The following is a 19,361-nucleotide window of genomic DNA, read 5'->3' as shown; positions in this document are numbered from 1 at the left end:
AGACAGAATATCTTTCAACGGCAAGGTGGCTTGATGGTTTATTCAGCAAGGCAGATGCCCCCTGGCTCTTAAAGTGTTGATCAACTTCCTTCACCCCAAAAGCCCCCACTCTACATGTTCTAGTTTCTTATCAAAGCCAGTTCACCTCAGCTCTCAGTCTCCATCCTCTCATGCTTAACCCTTTCCTCTATCTTCAATCTCTCCTTCTCTGGCTTCTGCTCTATGGGTTTTTCCTTCCAAACTTTGGCAAGACCCCTATTGTTCTGCTATTGAGACACTCGCACACATCCCAGTCTCCCCTAACGCTGACTCACCCTGGCCCCCCTTTCTCCTCACTGTTCTGGGGAGCCTTGCCTGCCATTTTTGAGACATGACTTCGGCCCTTGGGGAGACTTATAGCTCTTAAGTCCTACTTTCTGATCGTTCACAGCTGCGCCCCCTCATCCATGCTAGACAATCTTGTTGATTCGTCTAGCAAGCTCATGGTTACATAAGATCTTACTCATAACAGGCAACACTTCCTCCAAATACACACTCTCCATCCTTGGATTGCCAAACAAATTCCCCACTAGACTTCTCCCCTGTTCTGGTTTGAGCCTGTTCAAAGTGTAATTCTTGCTTCCTAATAATAATAATAATAATAATAATAATAAATTGTATTTATATAGCGCTTTTCAAAGTTCTCAAAGTTGCTGTACATGGTTAAAATAAACATAAAACCAGGACATCATATAAAATCACAGCATTAATTACACATTAAAAGCAGATCTAAAAAGGCCTAGGCCTCAGTCTCTTCCTTAGGCCCCTGACCTGATCCCTGTATACCTCACCGGTTGCCACCCTGCCCAATAATCGAGATTCCACAACACCCCCCCTGCAGCAGTCTGAACTGTGCTCCAGAGAGTTCCTCCCTCCTCACTCTGTGTCCACCTGTGGATACCTGACTGCCAGACAGATAACATTAACGTGGCAACAACAATCGGACGTTTCACATTTGACTTTGTCCAGAAATTGTTTTGTCTAGGTTTGTTTTTCACATAGTAATGTTGACCATCCTTGCCACTTAACTCCTTTATCTTGTCTAGAAGCTCTCTGACCTGTGTAGTATCATCTATGTTATTATTGAACACATGGTAACGCCCTCCACATTGTTGAACCAGTTTCTTTAAGTTTTTGTCCTCACTAATGAAATCTTCTATGTTTGTTTGTTGAAGTCTGTCACCATAAGTAAAGAGAACCATGGTGTGGTCCCTGACATTGGTACCCATCATCTCCTGCAGTGCCTCCATCCCTTTCCTCTCTTGCTCAGTGAACCGTCCCAGCTGGATGACCAGGAGGAAGGCGTGGGGACCCGGGGCACACAGTGACAAGGCTCTCTCCATCTCCTCTCTCATTACCTCTTCAGACAGATGACCGTTCAGGAGGCCAGGAGTGTCCACAACAGTCAGGCTGCCTCCACACACCTCAGCCTGTCTGCTCTCACTCCTCAGAGTGAGTGGCTTGAAGTCGACCCCAGACTTAAAGTCTTTTCTCCCCAGGAGGGTGTTTCCTGCTGCACTCTTGCCCACTCTCTCAAGACCAACCACCACCAACCTTAGTTTACTGCAATTGTTGTCTTCTGGAAAGAAAGGGGGGGGGGGTTACAAGAGAGGAGTTTGTACTGTTAGAATAGGTGGCTGTAAGGACTGAAGGTGTTGCAAAAGATGTCTGCTTTCTGTTTTGATTAATCTATACTAAAAGTAAAATACCTCAAATTCACACATAAAAAAATTAAGAATAAGTCATGAGCTTGGAGGACGAATTATCACTGTATGCATTTTTTATTACAAGAATGTGTTGAACAAGTTACAGAAAATAAGATGTGTTATTGATTGAAATACAATACATACTATGTAAATAAATAGTACAATTACTTGACAAAGCAACGATTGCAAAAACAGACAAAAAGTACACTATAATTAAATGTGTACATGTTCTACTTGCATGTTGCTTTGAATAAAAATGTATGCTAAATTAATTAAACTTTTAAAGTACTTGTACGTAATAATTCAAGAAATCATTACAAAAAATACATATAATATAAATGTAGAGTTCAATTACATGAAAAATGCCAAACAATAAGACAAATACTTCAAATCATCATTCTTTACCATACATGCAACGACATTTACATTTACATTTAGTCATTTAGCAGACGCTCTTATCCAGAGCGACTTACAGTAATTACAGGGACAATCCCCCGAGGCAAGTAGGGTGAAGTGCCTTGCCCAAGGACACAACGTCATTTGGCACAGCCGGGAATCGAACCAGCGACCTTCTGATTACTAGCCCGATTCTTTAACCGCTCAGCCACCTGACTCGACATATTTCAGATATGACTCCATGTTGATTGTTACACAACTCACATGACCGTACATTTATCAGAAATATAAATCACAGCAGCTCCTGCTGCTACCCCCGCTCCCCCTGCTGCTGCCCCTAATGGCCCACCTGCTAGAAATCCAACACCTGCTCCTCCTACAATTGCTCCTAATGCATTCAATATGCTATTACGGGTGAATGCATTGTTTCTCTCTGCCTTCTTTCGAGCGTCTTCCTCATGTTTCTTCTGAAGCTCCTCTTGCTGCTTCTGAAGCTCCTCTTGCTGCTTCTGAAGCTCCTCTTTCTGCTTCTGAAGCTCCTCTTGCTGCTTCTGAAGCTCCTCTTGATGCTTCTGTTGAATCTCGCCTTCAAATTGTTTTTTCAACAGCTCCATTTCTCTGTTTCTCTGCTCTTCATTCTCTCTCAGAATCTTTTCCTTCTCCTCTTGTATCACTTTCTCAACCTCTTGGAACATCTCGTTGGTGTAGTGGCTTCCTCCGTTCCTCCCGACCATGTGGTTTATCTTCTTCAGTAGCTCAGTGACCTGAGAGGGATTCTCATCTTTGTTTCTGAAGACGTGGTATCCTCCATGACATATGTCAAGGAAACTCTGAAGCGCTGGACTGACCTTTACAAAGTTCTCCACGGAGTCCTTTGGTCCTAGCTGGTCTCCATGGGTAAACAACAACATTGTGTATTTCTCTGCCTGAAAACCAAAGGTGGTCTGGATGATTTTCACAGTTTCTTGTTCCTCTGGTGTGAATCTACCCAGCTGGAGGACCACCAGGAACACATGAGGACCAGGAGCAGATAAACTGATGCACTTCTTTATCTCTGTCATTGCTTCTTCGTTATCGATGGTGTCAAACAAGCCTGGAGTGTCGAGCACTGCAATTTTCCTGCCTCCCACTTCTCCTTTTTTCTTATCACAGTGTTGTGTTACAGATGAGGGTGATAACTTGGATGTGAAAGCCTCTCTCCCCAGGATGGTGTTTCCTACTGCACTCTTCCCAACTCCAGTCTTCCCTACTAGAACAATCCTCAACAAATCCTCTGTCTTGTTTTGCCCTGGTGGATGACACAGAAACTCATTGGAAGAAGACTAGTCTCAGTTTTTCTCTTGCTGCTAACTGTAGTTGGCTACACTAATGTTGCAGCACCAAGACTAATGGGCCAGTATTGTATTTGGTTCTGTTACTATAACAGGTATTCTGTTGTTGTTATCTTACATTCAGTGATAAGAACACTTCTCACAAACTGAATACACATATGCCATGTTTTACAAAGTTATGACATGGAAACAGTACTACTACAGAAGATTGATGCTGCAGTCAGGATCAACAACTCTTAGGATGGGATGATTAATGCTCCCAAGCTTGGTGTTTCATACCACTGACAATGACAGGCCTTGAAGGGTGTTGCTAGCTAGCTATCTGAGTAATTTAGGCTACCTAAAGTATTGTATTTGAGTATTTGAGTATTGTAATAGCAATATCCTGTCCAAGATACTTGGACAGGATAAGCTAAAACTATTGTTGTATCTATCTACTGTCACATTTGACAAGATCTCTGACTACTGTAGCAGCTGCATCAGAGAAATAACTCATTAATGTTGAATGTGTTGTTGTGTCTGTTTTGCTAGGTTGACTGAAAGGCTGGTTTGTATGAGACAATATTGACAGACCATTGGTATGGTAAATTAGATACCAAAATTGACTATGGTTCCCCCACCTTGTAACTGACAATTTGCAAGTATTGAGAATTATGTGTCCAGGTTAATTAACTCTTTTCTCAAAAGATTGAACGTTACATCTCAAGTTTAGTTGCATTTTTGTGGCTCTGGTACTTCCTTTTGTTTCCTGAAAAGTCTCTCTTTATTCTTGATACAGTTTATATTACACCCAACAGCTATTATACATTTATAATGTATGAAAACTTTATTACAGCCTTAATATAAAGGCAATATTATGATCGTAGAGATTGGCAGGGACATTTAAAAGTAAGAGTGATTTCACTAAAACATACAGTATAAAAAATAATTTAGGTTCTCAGTTTCACTCTGCGACACCACTACACAAACATATATTGCACTGTCGAATTCATCCCGGCTATTTAGTCAACTTGTTATGTGACATATATTTTAAAGGTAAAGATTTAAGATGAGTCAAAATGGCAATTTATTAATTGCCTAAAGCTCTCTGCAAACAAAAGCATAAAGAGATCTTACCACGTGCATCAGATTTGCTGAACATGATGAATTCTTCTGTGTATATCTGCTACTTGCTAACAGTTGGTTTGTGGTAAACTTCTTTGAGCAGTTCAACTTCTATAACCAGCTTTGTCTTTATACCCTCAGATATTGTTCAGTGCTTCCTTAATAATTTAGTAATGACACACCTACACCATTTCTTTTCAATCATGTGACTATTTTTCAGTTTGATCTGTAGTCTGTGTGTTTGTGTTTGGGTGTGTTTTTGTGCCTCAGTTCTATTTGTGCATGAATGTGCATGTTAATAGGTGTGCGTGAGCCTGTAGTCTGTTTGTGCTTCTATTGTGATAATAACATAACCAACCTTTTCCCACCCCACACCTTCTGCAAGCTCAGTCCATCCATCCTGCCCTCCCTCTCCCCTTTTCCTGAATGGGGGTGGGGGTTTTTCGCTCATCCATTTCTTCTTTTACACTGTGTTGATTTAATTTTAATGTGACTTCCTTTCATGTATAGATAAGACAGTCAATCTTTGTATCCATCTAATTGTTATTTATTAACAAAAACATTGATCAATGTTGTGTAGGTAGATTTAGATGTGTAAACGCTGCATGAACACTTTAAGGCCATGTTCCTGAAGTTACCTTCCATTCACACCTGTGAATCATCTTGGACAACACCCAACCTGGGGAAGAAACCAATGGAACTATCATACCTACACAAAGACATTCCATCTTCTTTGTATAAAACCTGTTAGCTGTAGGGATGAGACACAGAAGGCATGTGACAAGTCACGCAAACATAAATTATTTTCAATCATGTGACTTCAGAAAACTCTGCAGAGAATTTGCTGGATTCATCTGGACTGTAACTGCAGCCAACAACACACATATTGTATTTATTGCCTGATTTAAGCTTCTCGCCAATGTGCAAAAACCTTTGTGTTATCATGACAGGGCTCAATTGGACGTTTCTTTAGAAATATATCTTATCAATTGAGATAATCCCTGAGTACAAGCATGAATACACATTTTATGAAACCTTAGTTTTCAGTTTTCTGACAGTGCTCTGACCTCTGTGTTAATGAAGTATTTTGAGCGCCTGGTGCTGGCACACCTCAAAGCCATCATGGACCCTCTCTTGGACCCCCTGCAGTTTGCCTACAGAGCCAACAGGTCTGTAGACTATGCAGTTAACATGGCCCTCCACTTCACCCTCCAGCACCTGGACACACTGGCATCCTACGCCAGGATCCTGTTTATGGACTTCAGCTCTGCCTTCAACATCATCATCCCCGGCCTGCTTCAGGACAAGCTCTCCCAGCTGAACGTGCCAGACTCCACCTGCAGGTGTATCACAGACTTCCTGTCTGACAGGAAGCAGTGCGTTAAGCTGGGAACACAAGTCTCTGACTCTCGGTCATTCAGCACCGGATCTCCTCAGGGCTGCGTCCTTTCCACTTTGCTCTTCTCCCTGTACACCAACAGCTGCACCTCCAGTCATCCGTCCGTCAAACTCCTGAAGTTTGCGGACGACACCACCCTTATTGGGCTCATCTCTGGTGGGGATTCGTGTGACTATAGGTGGGAAGCTGATAACCTGGTGACCTGGTGTAGCCAGAACAACTTAGAGCTCAATGCTCTTAACCCTTGTGTTATCTTCGGGTCGTTCTGACCCATCAGTCATTGTGACCCACCGTCGTATTACGACAACTTTACCGCATACAAAAACAAAGTGAAGCATTTTCTTTTAACCGTTGGGCTGTCTCAGACCCCCCACATTGCAAATGTTAAAAGAAAATTATTTTATATGTTTTTGTATTGGGTACAATTGGGTAAACACAACGATGGTTCGTTATGAACCTTTGGGTCATGTGACCCGAAGGCAGCACAAGGGTTAAGACAGTGGAGAATACAGCCCCACTCACCCCCATCACCCTGTGCAATTCCCCAGTCAACACTGTGGAATCCTTCCGCTTCCTGGGCACTATCCTCTCCCAGGACCTCAAGTGGGAACTGAACATCAGCTCCCTCACTGAGAAGGTGATTGGCTGCAATCTGCCTACCCTCAAGGACCTGCACACCTCGAGGACCCTGATGCGATTGAGGAAGATTGTGGCCGACTCCTCCCACCCTGGACACTCGCTATTACAGCTACTCCCCTCCGGCAGAAGGATGCTGTCCATCAGGACCAAAACTTCACACCATGTGATTGTGGATTCCACATGTGTATTCGTGTACACACTAAGGAAAGCTGCATGAGAACTTTCTCTATTGACATTAAATGCATTCATTAGCCTATTATGAATTACAGTACAGGTGTAAATCCTCAATCTTTCGATTTTCAAGAACATTTCAAGGTTTAGAATCAATGAAAGATGCTGTTTTCATCATCATCATATTTTCTAATTTTTGATGAAAATATTGAAAGGTATTGACAGAATGATATACTTTCCTACTGCATGCTCAATTTGATTGCAGATAGGCCTACTTTTTTAATGCCCTCTTGAATGACAATGATCCCACGTCTGTACTCAAGTGTGCACAGCGTGACTGGTCGGCAGTTAAGGGACATTCCTTGCTAGTATTTCGAAAGTAATGCACTGGTGTATTGGCACAATATGTTGTTCTGCTCGATAAGTTGCATTGTTTGGTGGTATGGTGTTAAGAGCATGACTGTAGGGCCTACACCTGTACACACTTAGGAAAGCCGCATGAGAACTTTCTCTATTGACATTAAATGTATTCATTAGCCTATTACGAATTAAATTACAGGTGTACAACCTAAATCTTTTGATTTTTTAAAAATTTCAAGCTTTAGAATCAATGAAAGATGCTGTTTATCATCATATTTTCTCATTTGTGATGAAAATATTGAAAGGTATTGACAGAATGATATACTTTCCTACTGTCACGACGTGAGGTGGGGTTGGACCCAAATGCAGGGGAGTCGGCAGGCATTGTCAACAAAGGGTTTAATACTCAAAAAACCGGGACACAGACAGGGTAACGCGCAGCGACAATGGGTAGTAATGACAAGACAAAGACTGGACACAAAACAGAAACCTAAATACACAGAACCAAACGACACACAGGTGGACACAATGACGCTAACGAGAACGAGACACAGGTGAAGACAATGACAGGGAAACACTAGGACAGGGCAAAACCAAAAACAGGGGGGCACGGCTGTGGCTGTGACACCTACTGCATGCTCAATTTTATTGCAGATAGGCTTACTGTTACGCTCCAACCTTAAAGATCTTGCTTGTATGTATAAGGAGACGTAACTGCCCGTGACTACACGCGCACTGGGGTAAAAGCTGATGTGTGCAGAGGTGTTTGTGCATCAAACTACCACGAACAATACAAGACCACAACACCAAGTAGCAAAATAACCCATACCGGGATGTTTTACTAAATACATACATCAACAATACCACATAACCAGGTATTGGATCCAACAGGGATCAGTAGAAGGGCTGGGCGAACGGGGCCCAAACAAAGAAACAAAACAGAAAGGTCCTATGCTTCCCTACACCTCTGTCCCTGCGTACACACTCTAATCCTAACAAGCTGACTGTCTACTACAGAACAAAAAGTGACCCCTGCTCGTACCTAACCTAGTGTTTATAACAGTGGGTTATCTACGGGCAAAAATGTACACCCCAGGGTATCTTACCTTCACTACTTGTATGTTACTTTGAACAAAATGGTCTGCTGAATGAATACATCTGAAATCTATTATACTTGATGATACTTGCATGTAATAATTCAAGAGACAATAACAAAACATGCATACCGTATAAATGTATAGTTTCATTTGATGAAAAATGGCAAACAATAAGACAAACACTTCAATGTCGCCATTAATTAACAAACATCGACAAATATCTTCAGATATGACTTCATGTTGATTGTTACACAACTCACATGACCTTACATGTATCAGAAACATTCATTAAAGCAGCTCCAGTAGCAGCTCCAGCAGCTGACCCTCGAACAACCCCTCTCGCTGCCCCTAAACAGCCCCTGCTGCTGCCCCTGTTGCAGCCCCTGCTATCAGACCAACTGCTAATCCTACAGCACCCCCTACAGTTGCTCCCATTTTACTGCCACAGATATATGCATTGTGTCTCTGTGCCTTCTCCCGAGCCTCTGCCTCATGTTTCTCCAAAAGTTTCTCTTCATACTTCTTTAGAATCTTGCCTTTTATCAACTTCACCTTTGACTTCGTCAATAAATTGTCTTCTCTAGGTTTGTTTTCACATAGTTTTCCTGACCATCCTTTCCACTTATTTCCTGTATCTTGTCTAGAAGTCAAGAGTAAAGGACAGGATTGGGCCGGGTATTAGTGCATGTCACCCAATGAGAGGGCAAAGGTGTTTGATGGCCATTGGCACAACAGCCAATGCCCTTGTAGAAATGCTCCACAAGGAGAAGGAATAGGAGGGGTGAGGAGTGCTGCACAGTGGGTGTTTTTAAAAGCTGAAGAATGACAAATGTGTTATGTATAACCCCCTGAGGGTGTGTGTATGTGCGTGTGTGTTTGATCATTGGTAATAAACTCTAAAAGTTTGTTGGTTCCAGTTTCAATTTCACCATCAAGGGTCCTCTCGGTTAAATGGTTGTCAATTTGACAGTTTCATCTAGACAACACACATGTTGTGTTAACTGTCGAAAAATATTTTACTCCAACGTATCTAAGCATCTTTTATAAGGATGAAGGGCATGGAATTGTATCCAAGTGCAAAGGTTTTATTGTAGAGTAGTCAAGGCACAGACAAAGGTTTGTTTTCACAGGCAGATAATGGCAAAACTGGCAGTCTGATATTTGTGGTAAAGCAGTCTACAGGTAAACACATGGATAAGGGCCTGTTCGTGAAAATCTTCATATTGATTTGGGGACAATGACATGGCTGTTTAGCTAGCTGGTCTTCTTGTCCAACATATTGTCAGATTATATTTACTGTTTGTCAACCGTACACAATGTTATTGCCTATGAATCTTGCTAGCATAACTTAACTTAACTAATAAATAGCCCAGTCCTCCACTGTGCGTAAATGTAAACGGGCGGGGCCCCCTACAGGGCGGGGCCCATGGGCTGGAGCCCAGTGAAGCCCAATGGTAAGTCCGGCCTTGGATAAGGCTATAGCAGATAGCAGACAGGGTAACTTCCTAAACTAAATAATGAAAGAACCAGACTTCACAGGGAACACAAAGACCACAGGGGTATATACACACACAACCACTAAACTAGACACAGATGCAGCTAATTGCTGCTGCGGAACATGTATTTTATGTATATTAGTGGTTCTTTATTGTTTGTCCACATCATGTTGCCAGGATGGTGAAGGCATATTGTCATTGTATCCAAATGTTATGGACAATAACATTTTCTTATCTTATATTAATTACTTGAATACACAGGGGAGGCGGAGAAACAGCCTTCTAGTAGTTTGAACACTGCCCAGATACTTGATACTAGTCATGAGACTCTTGTCATCTTGATATAGTCTGTAGAATAACATTGCAAATTTGCAACACAAAAAATAAAGAAGTGTTCGCAAAGCTTCTATTCTAAGGGTTTCACCGAGATCTAACTTTAAGAGGTGTTACTTCAACTTACAAAGAGGATTGCATGAGTAAATGTTATGCTTTTACATTGGATTTTGGCCATCATTATATTGTATAAAAAGACAGTCCGTATTAAACAGTTGGCTGATGGTAGATGGAATTAGCATTGGTTACAGCTCAGTGGTAGAGCATTTGACTGCAGAGGTCAGATTTTCAAATCACTAACAATATGTTGCTTTGGATGAAAGTGTCTCCAAAATAACATTATTATTCATCAACAGGCCAGGTAAGGGTGATGTGATTTTTCACATTTTTACTTCTGTAGCATTTAGGATCAGACTTCACTGATGCATTATTTATACATACACAACAGGTTAGAAATCAAATCACTATGAACAAAGCACAAAGCAGATTTAATCTGATCACCTCCTTGGACTACAGCTTTTATCTTCCTAAGAAGCGTTTGAGGGTGATAACCACTGCAGCTGCTCCAGTCAAACACAACATACCTTTCCCTGCCCCCCCTGCAGCAATCTGAACTGAGCTCCAGAGAGTTCCTTCCTCCTCAGACTCACTCTCCATGTCCACCTGTGGATACCTGACTGCCTCACCTGACTTCCCACTCACCCACAGCCAGACAGATAAAATTAACGTGGCAACAACAATCAGACGTTTCACATTTGACTTTGTCCAGAAATGGTTTTGTCTAGGTTTGTTTTTCACATAGTAGTGCTCACCATCCTTTCCACTTAACTCCTTTATCTTGTCTAGAAGCTCTCTGACCTGTGTAGTGTCTGTGATGTTATTATTAAACACATGGTAATGCCCTCCACATTGCTGAACCAGTTTCTCTAAGTTTTTGTCCTCACTAATGAAATCTTCTATGTTTGTTTCTTGAAGTCTGTCACCATAGGTAAAGAGAACCATGGTGTGGTCCCTGACATTGGTACCCATCATCTCCTGCAGTGCCTCCATCACTTTCCTCTCTTGCTCAGTGAACCGTCCCAGCTGGATGACCAGAAGGAAGGCGTGGGGACCCGGGGCACACAGTGACAAGGCTCTCTCCATCTCCTCTCTCATTTCCTCTTCAGACAGATGACCGTTCAGGAGGCCAGGAGTGTCTACAACAGTCAGTCTGCCTCCACACACCTCAGCCTGTCTGCTCTCACTCCTCAGAGTGAGTGGCTTGAAGTCGACCCCAGTCTTAAAGTCTTTTCTCCCCAGGATGGTGTTTCCTGCTGCACTCTTGCCCACTCTCTCAAGACCAACCGGCACCAACCTTAGTTTACTGCCACTGTTGTCCTCTGAAAAGAAAGGGGGGGGGGGTTACAAGAGAGGAGTTTGCACTGTTAGAATAGGTGGCAATGGAGGAGTTGTCACCGTATAATTTTTTATTTGAAGAATCTGTTGAACAAGTAACAGAAAATAAGATGTCATTGATTGAAATACAATATATAAATGTACAGTTAAAAAAAACTGTACATGTGTAAAACTGGAAAAAAAGGACACAATAATTATTCATTTCTACATGCACTACTTGAATTTTGCTTTGAATAAAAATGTCTGCTTAATGAATTAAATGTGAAATCTCTTATACTTTTATATTACAAAACATGCATACAGTATAAATGTGCATTTCAATTACATTAAATGGAGAAATGGCAAACAATAAGATAAACTTCAATGTCATCATTAATTACTAAACATAGACAGATATACTCAAGATATGACTTCATGTTGAACATTACACAACTCACATGACTTTACATTTATCAGAAATATATACATCTCAGCAGCTCCAGCTGCAGTTTCAAAAGCTGCCTTTGCAACAGTCCTTACTGCTGCCCCTGCTGGCCCAGCTGCTGCTCCTGCAACTGCACCGCCTACTCTAACTGTCTGCTGCCCAACGACACCTCCTGCTCCCCCTGCAATCCCACCAACTACAACTACTACTACACCAACTACAGCTGCTCCAATCTTACAACCACGGATAAATGCATTGTCTCTCTCTGCCTTCTCTCGAGCCTCTGCCTCATGTTTCTTCTGAAGCTCCTTTTGATGCTTTTTTAGAAACTCGCCTTCACATTGTTTTATCAACTCCTCCATTTCTCTGTTTCTCTGCTTTTCATATTTTTCTGAATCTTTTCTTTCTCCTCTTGTATTGCTTTCTCTGCCTCTTGGAACATCTTGTTGGTGTAGTAGCTTCCTCCGTTCCTCCTGACCATGTGTTTTATCTTCTCCAGAAGCTGGATAACCTGAGAGGGATTCTTATCTGTGTTGTTGAAGACGTGGTATCCTCCCTGACATGTCTGAATGAAATTTTCAAGCTCTGGACTGTCCTTCATAAAGTCCTCTATGGATCCAACTTGGAGCAGGTCTCCATGGGTAAACAACACCATTGTGTATTTCTCTGCCTCCACACCAAAGGTGGTCTGGATGATTTTCACAGTTTCTTGTTCCTCCGGTGTGAATCTACCCAGCTGGAGGACCACCAGGAACACATGAGGACCAGGAGCAGAGAAACTGATGCACTGCTTTATCTCTGTAATTACTTTTTCCTTAAGGAGGGTGTCCAACACACCTGGAGTGTCGACCACTGCTACTTTCATCTCTTCCACCTCTCCTCTTTGCTTATCACATTGTGATGTCACAGAAGAGGGGGATAACTTGGATTTGAAATCTTCTCTCCCCAGGATGGTGTTTCCTGCTCCACTCTTTCCGACTCCCGTCTTTCCTACCAGCACAATCCTCAACTCTGTCTCTTTTTGACCTGGTGGATAACACAGAAACTCATTGGAAGAAGACCAATCTCAATGTTTCCCTTGCTACTAACTGTAGACTTGGCTATATTGTGTACCAACACTAATGTTGGGGCATCAAGACTAATGGGACGGTATTGTATTTGGTACTGTTACCACTACAACAGGTATCTTGTTGTTGTTGTCTTTCGTTCAGTGATAAGGACACTTCTCACAAACTGAAAACACATAAGCCATGTTTTACAGTTATGACAAGGAAACAGTACAACTACAGAAGATTCCTGCTTCAGTCAGGATCAACAACTCTTAGGATGGGATGATTAATGCTCCCAAGCTTGGTGTTTCATACCACTGACAATGACAGGCCTTGAAGGATGTTGCTAGCTAGCTAGCTCAGTAAATTAGACTACCTAAAGTATTGTATTTGAATACATTATTGTAATAGTAATAGCAATATACTTGGACAAGATACGCTTAAACAATTATTGTATCTATCTACTGTCACATTTGATAAGATTGCTGACTACTGTAGCAGCTGCATCAGAGAAATAACAACACATTAATGTTGAATGAGTTGGTCATCTGTTTTGCTAGGTTGACTGAAAGGCTGGTTGTATGAGACAATATTGACGGACCAGTGGTATGGTAAATTAGATACCAAAATTGACTATGGTTCCCCCACCTTGTAAGTGACAATTTGCAAGTATTGAGAATGATGTATCCAGGTTAATTAACTCTTTTCTCAAAAGATTGGAAGTTACATCTCAAGTTTAGTTGCATTTTTGTGGCTCTGGTACTTCCTTTTGTTTCCTGAAAAGTCTCTCTTTATTCTTGATACAGTTTATATTACACCCAACAGCTATTATACATTTATAATTTATGACTATTTATAACTTTAGGACAGCCTTAATATAAAGGCAATATTATGATCATGGAGATTGTCAGGGACATTAAAAGTGAGAGTAATTTCACTAAAACATACAGTATAAAAAAGGTTTTCATATATTGCACTGTTGAATTCAGCCTGGCTATTTAGTCAACTTGTAATGTGACATATATTTTTAAGGGAAAGATTTAAGATTAGTCAAAATGGCAATTTATTTTCTGGACCCAGAATTGCCAAAAGCTCTCTGCAAACAGAAGCATAAAGAGATCTTACCGTGTGCATCAGATTTGCTGGACATCATGAATTTTGCTGCGTGTATCTGCTACTTCCTCACAGTTGGTTTGTGGTAAACTTCTTTGAGCAGTTACTCTATAACCAGTTTTATCTTTATACCCTCAGATGTTGTTCAGTGCTTCCTTAATAATCTAGTAATGACACACCTACACCATTTCTTTTCAATCATGTGACTTTATTTTTCAGTTTCATCTGTAGTCTGTGTGTTTGTGTGTGGGTGTGTTTTTGTGCCTCAGTTCTATTTGTGCATGAATGTGCATGTTAATAGGTGTGCATGTTAATAGGTGTGTATGAGCCTGGAGTCTGTTTGTGTTTTTTATTGTATTCATAACATAACCAACCTTTCCCCACCCCCCTCCTTCTGCAAGCTCAGTCCATCCCTCCTGCCCTCCCTCTACCCTTTTCCTGAATGGGGGTGGGGGGGGATTTCAAAGGGTTCATCCATTTCTTCTTTTATACTGTGTTGATTTACAGTTAGGTCCATAAGTATTTGGACATTGACACAATTTTCATCATTTTGGCTCTGTATACCACAATGAAACAATCAAGATGTGCTTTAAGTGCAGACTTTCAGCTTTAATTTCAGGGTATTTACATCCAAATCAGGTGAACGGTGTAGAAATTACAACACATTTTATATGTGGCCCCCCCCTTTTTAAGGGACCAAAAGTAATTGGACAATTGGCTGCTCAGCTGTTCCATGGCCAGGTGTATGTTATTCTCTCATAAAGGGAGTTCGTTATTTCATTGACAAGGAGCAGATAAAAGGTCTAGAGTTCATTTCAAGTATGGTATTTGTGTTTGGAATCTGTTGCTGTCAACTCCCAATATGAAGTCCAAAGAGCTGTCACAATCAGTGAAGCAAGCCATCGTTAGGCTGTAAAATCAAAACAAACCTATCAGAGAGATAGCAAAAACATTAGGTGTGGCCAAATCAACTGTTTGGTACATTCTTAAAAAGAAAGAACGCACTGGTGAGCTCAGCAACACCAAAAGACCCGGAAGACCACGGAAAACAACTGTGGTGGATGACAGAAGAATTCTTTCCCTGGTGAAGAAAAACCCCTTGACAACAGTTGGCCAGATCAAGAACACTCTCCAGGAGGTAGGCGTATCTGTGTCAAAGTCAACAATTAAGAGAAGACTTCACCAGAGTAAATACAGAGGGTTCACCACAAGAAGTAAACCATTGGTGAGTCTCAAAAACAGGAAGACCAGATTAGAGTTTGCCAAAAAACATCCAAAAGAGCCTGTACAGTTCTGGAACAACATCCTATGGACAGATGAGACCAAGATCAACTTGTACCAGAATGATGGGAAGAGAAGAGTATGGAGAAGGGAAGGAACTGCTCATGATCCAAAGCATACCACCTCATCAGTGAAGCATGGTGGAGGTAGTGTTATGGCGTGGGCATGTATGGCTGCCAATGGAACTGGTTCCCTTGTATTTATCGATGATGTGACTGCTGACAAAAGCAGTAGGATGAATTCTGAAGTGTTTCGGGCAATATTATCTGCTCAGATTCAGCCAAATTCTTCAGAACTCATAGGACGGCGCTTCACAGTGCAGATGGACAATGACCCGAAGCATACTGCGAAAGCAACCAAAGAGTTTTTTAAGGCAAAGAATGGCCAATGGCCAAGTCAATCACCTGACCTAAATCCAATTGAGCATGCATTTCACTTGCTAAAGACAAAACTGAAGGGAAAATGCCCCAAGAACAAGCAGGAACTGAAGACAGTTGCAGTAGAGGCCTGGCAGAGCATCACCAGGGACGAAACCCAGCGTCTGGTGATGTCTATGGGTTCCAGACTTCAGGCTGTCATTGACTGCAAAGGATTTGCAACCAAGTATTAAAAGTGACAATTAGATTTATGATTATGTTAGTTTGTCCAATTATTTTTGGTCCCTTAAAAAGGGGGGGGGCACATATAAAATGTGTTGTAATTCCTACACCGTTCACCTGATTTGGATGTAAATACCCTGAAATTGAAGCTGAAAGTCTGCACTTAAAGCACATCTTGATTGTTTCATTTCAAATCCATTGTGGTGGTATACAGAGCCAAAATGCTGAAAATTGTGTCAATGTCCAAATACTTATGGACCTAACTGTAATTTATGTTTCAATGTGACTTCCTTTCACGTAGAGATAAGACAGTCAATCTTTGTATCCATTTAATTGTAATCAGGGCCGGAGTGGGGTCACTTTTCAGCCCGGGAGTGTCAGGCCCAAGACCGGACCACTTTTTTTTATACCAAACAGGGCCGGATGCAGCCTGCTTTGACTGGGGGTGCAGTGAACTTTTCTGGGGTGTATCATGTTTACAGAAAGGGATCGTATAATTTTTTATATTGATACCATTTTTGAGACTGCTTAACGATCCAAGTGTTAATCAGGCACGGAGCCAGACGTTGTAAACATTCGGGGCTTAGCCCAAACCCAAGACGCAGTGGTGGTCCTAGCACATTTGGCGCCCCGGGCAAGTTTTTCACTTTAAGTTTTTCCATTTTAACCAATTTGAATTTACAGGTACAATAAATGTACTTGTCTGTCCCAACAGTATGTGCCTAGAATGATGCATGGAGCATTGCATGACTCTTCTTTGCGACTGAACACAAACACACTTAACACACCTTTTAATCTTAAAAGGATCTGAATTTACAGACCATAAAATGATAACAAATAGGCGTGTCTGCCATTTAATGTTTTTTAAATGTTTCAATTGTTGTTATGGTTGTATTTATATTTTACTTGTAAAATTGTTCTTTTATATTGATTTATATATAAATATGGCTCTTGATGAGATCAAGTTTGTTATAGGCTGATTACTGTAATACACTGTTCATCCATCTTCCTTTAATAGGGGAATCATTTTGGTTGTTTGGCAAATATTAAACCCTCTACAATATGGTAGGTATGAAAGCTGCAGCTGATGTGTTCGAATGAGTCACTTATGCACAAATAACTGAAGCTGTAAAAAATTATTTTTAGGTATCCACACCCGGACAGGTTCTGCAACATCCTCAGAAAATACCTATAACCACCTTCTTTTCATTTTGTTTGCACCACCACTAAAATAACAGACAAATGTAATCCTTTCGACATAGACAATTACCACAGAATAAGCACAGGTCTGCTCTACACAGAATTTAAGATAAAAAACTGTGTTAAACGAGAAGCTGTACACTTCGGCACAGTTTAAGCACCATGTGTAGCGGTTGTGTACTCCTCATGCGTTGTGTTTTGATGGCACTAGTTGTATGTAACAGACATGGTCTTTCTCCATCAGAGGTACACTTGGCCAATGCTCGTCCCTCCCTGGGATCTAACCTGTCACCTCTGGCATCCCAAGCACGCCCACTACCAGCTACGCCAACGAAAAGCTAGCTATTCATAGACGCGGGTGGCCTGTTACATACTTGATGAGTGAGTTTAACCTGCTACACATGCTTAAGCAATGTTTTGAATCAGTTTGATATGGGCATGTGGCCAAAATGAAAGTGCATGCACAACTTAAATGTCAATGTATCAATGATAATAAAACATGAATAGCCTATAAGCCTATTTCTTTTTGTAGTATAAATTGTGTTATTTTCTGGTGGGTTCAGCATGTGTGGGACCTCTGAAGACATCCCTGCATTGGGACCACCCCTCAAGCGACATCATCTGATTGCGGCCCTCTGATGTACAGATGTGGCATGAGGAGGCCAAGAAGTATAAAGAACACCAAGGCCAAACGATCCATGAATGGTTGTTACGCCACTTTCAGAAATTCTATATAAATCACCTCAGAGAACGTATGTAGCCACCAGCAGGTATCTTTTTCAAGTTATTAGGTTTAACTGTTTTGTTCTTGTGTTAGATATTTCAGGTGAGCCATCAAGTGAACCTGCTCATCCAGATTATACACCTTCAATACAGTATATACCTCCTTTACACAATCACACACAAGACACAAGTCACAAAACAATTTATTTTCAATCATGTAACTTAAGAAAACTCTGTAGAGAATTTACTTTCAGTTTAATCTGAACTGTAAACCCACAACACACAACTTGTGATTAATGCCTGAAATATCAAGAGGTCAGAGTTTCACATCACCCCACTGTATGTTGCTTTGGATGAAAGTGTCTCCTAAATAACATTATTATTCATCAACAGGCAAAGGGGATGTGCTTCTTTCCTTATTTTACTTCTGTAGCATTTAGGATCACGCTTAACATTATTATTCATCAATGGCCCAGGTAAGGGGGATATGCTTCCTTATGTAGTATTTAGGATCACGCTTCACCAATGCGTTATTTATACATACACAACAGGTAAGAAATCAAATCACTATGAACAAAGCACAAATCTGCTTCAATCTGATCATAAATCCATCTTGGACTACAGCTTTTATATTCCTAAGAAGCGTTTGAGGGTGATAACCACTGCAGCTGCTCCAGCCAAACACAACATACCTTTCCCTGCCCCCCTGCAGCAGTCTGAACTGAGCTCCAGAGAGTTCCTCCCTCCTCAGACTCACTCTCCATGTCCACCTGTGGATACCTGACTGCCTCACCTGACTTCCCACTCACCCACACTAGCCAGACAGATAACATTAACGTGGCAACAACAATCAGACGTTTCACATTAGACTTTGTCCAGAAATGGTTTTGTCTAGGTTTGTTTTTCACATAGTAATGTTGACCATCCTTTCCACTTAACTCCTGTATCTTGTCTAGAAGCTCTCTGACCTGTGTAGTGTCGTCTGTGATGGTATTATTGAACACTTGGTAACGCCCTCCACATTGCTGAACCAGTTTCTTTAAGTTTTTGTCCTGATTAATGAAATGTTCTATGTTTGTTTCTTGAAGTCTGTCACCATAGGTAAAGAGAACCATAGTGTGGTCCCTGACATTGGTACCCATCATCTTCTGAAGAGCCTCCATCACTCTCCTCTCTTGCTCAGTGAACCGTCCCAGCTGGATGACCAGGAGGAAGGCGTGGGGACCCGGGGCAGACAGTGACAAGGCTCTCTCCATCTCCTCTCTCATTACCTCTTCAGACAGATGACCGTTCAGGAGGCCAGGAGTGTCTACAACGGTCAGTCTGCCTCCACACAACTCAGTCTGTCTGCTCTCACTCCTCAGAGTGAGTGGCTTGAAGTCGACCCCAGACTTAAAGTATTTTCTCCCCAGGATGGTGTTTCCTGCTGCACTCTTGCCCACTCTCTCAAGACCAACCACCACCAACCTTAGTTTACTGCAATTGTTGTCCTCTGGAAAGAAAGGG

At 41.5% G+C, this 19,361-nt stretch overlaps 1 protein-coding gene and 1 pseudogene across 1 annotated transcript; both read right to left on the bottom strand.

The window, feature by feature from the left end:
- Positions 1 to 915: 915 nt before the first annotated feature.
- LOC136956451 (GTPase IMAP family member 9-like) lies at positions 916 to 4,613 on the bottom strand. Its single transcript, XM_067250344.1, has 4 exons — positions 4,589 to 4,613; positions 2,554 to 3,429; positions 1,223 to 1,618; positions 916 to 944 (listed from the first exon to the last, which is right to left on the bottom strand). Exons 1-4 carry the CDS (start codon positions 4,611 to 4,613, stop codon positions 916 to 918), a joined length of 1,326 nt encoding a protein of 441 aa, XP_067106445.1.
- A 5,977-nt stretch (positions 4,614 to 10,590) lies between these two features.
- On the bottom strand, positions 10,591 to 19,123 carry LOC136956450 (GTPase IMAP family member 8-like; annotated as a pseudogene).
- Between the last annotated feature and the right edge of the window lie 238 nt (positions 19,124 to 19,361).

The sequence above is a fragment of the Osmerus mordax genome, chromosome 14, assembly GCF_038355195.1.
Source record: "Osmerus mordax isolate fOsmMor3 chromosome 14, fOsmMor3.pri, whole genome shotgun sequence".
NCBI classification, from domain to species: domain Eukaryota; kingdom Metazoa; phylum Chordata; class Actinopteri; order Osmeriformes; family Osmeridae; genus Osmerus; species Osmerus mordax.
Note: the sequence above shows the minus strand (reverse complement) of the source record. Positions and strands in the feature narration are given on the sequence as shown.

Excerpts from the sequence above, each read along its gene's own strand:
- LOC136956451 (XM_067250344.1), bottom strand. The coding sequence starts at position 4,613 with ATGTTCAGCAAATCTGATGCACGTG. Across the intron at positions 1,619-2,553 it reads GAGAAACAATGCATTCACCC|AAGACAACAATTGCAGTAAA; the intron begins GTAATAGCATAT and ends CTTTCTTTCCAG. Across the intron at positions 945-1,222 it reads CATGGTTCTCTTTACTTATG|TCAGGTATCCACAGGTGGAC; the intron begins GTGACAGACTTC and ends TCTGTCTGGCAG.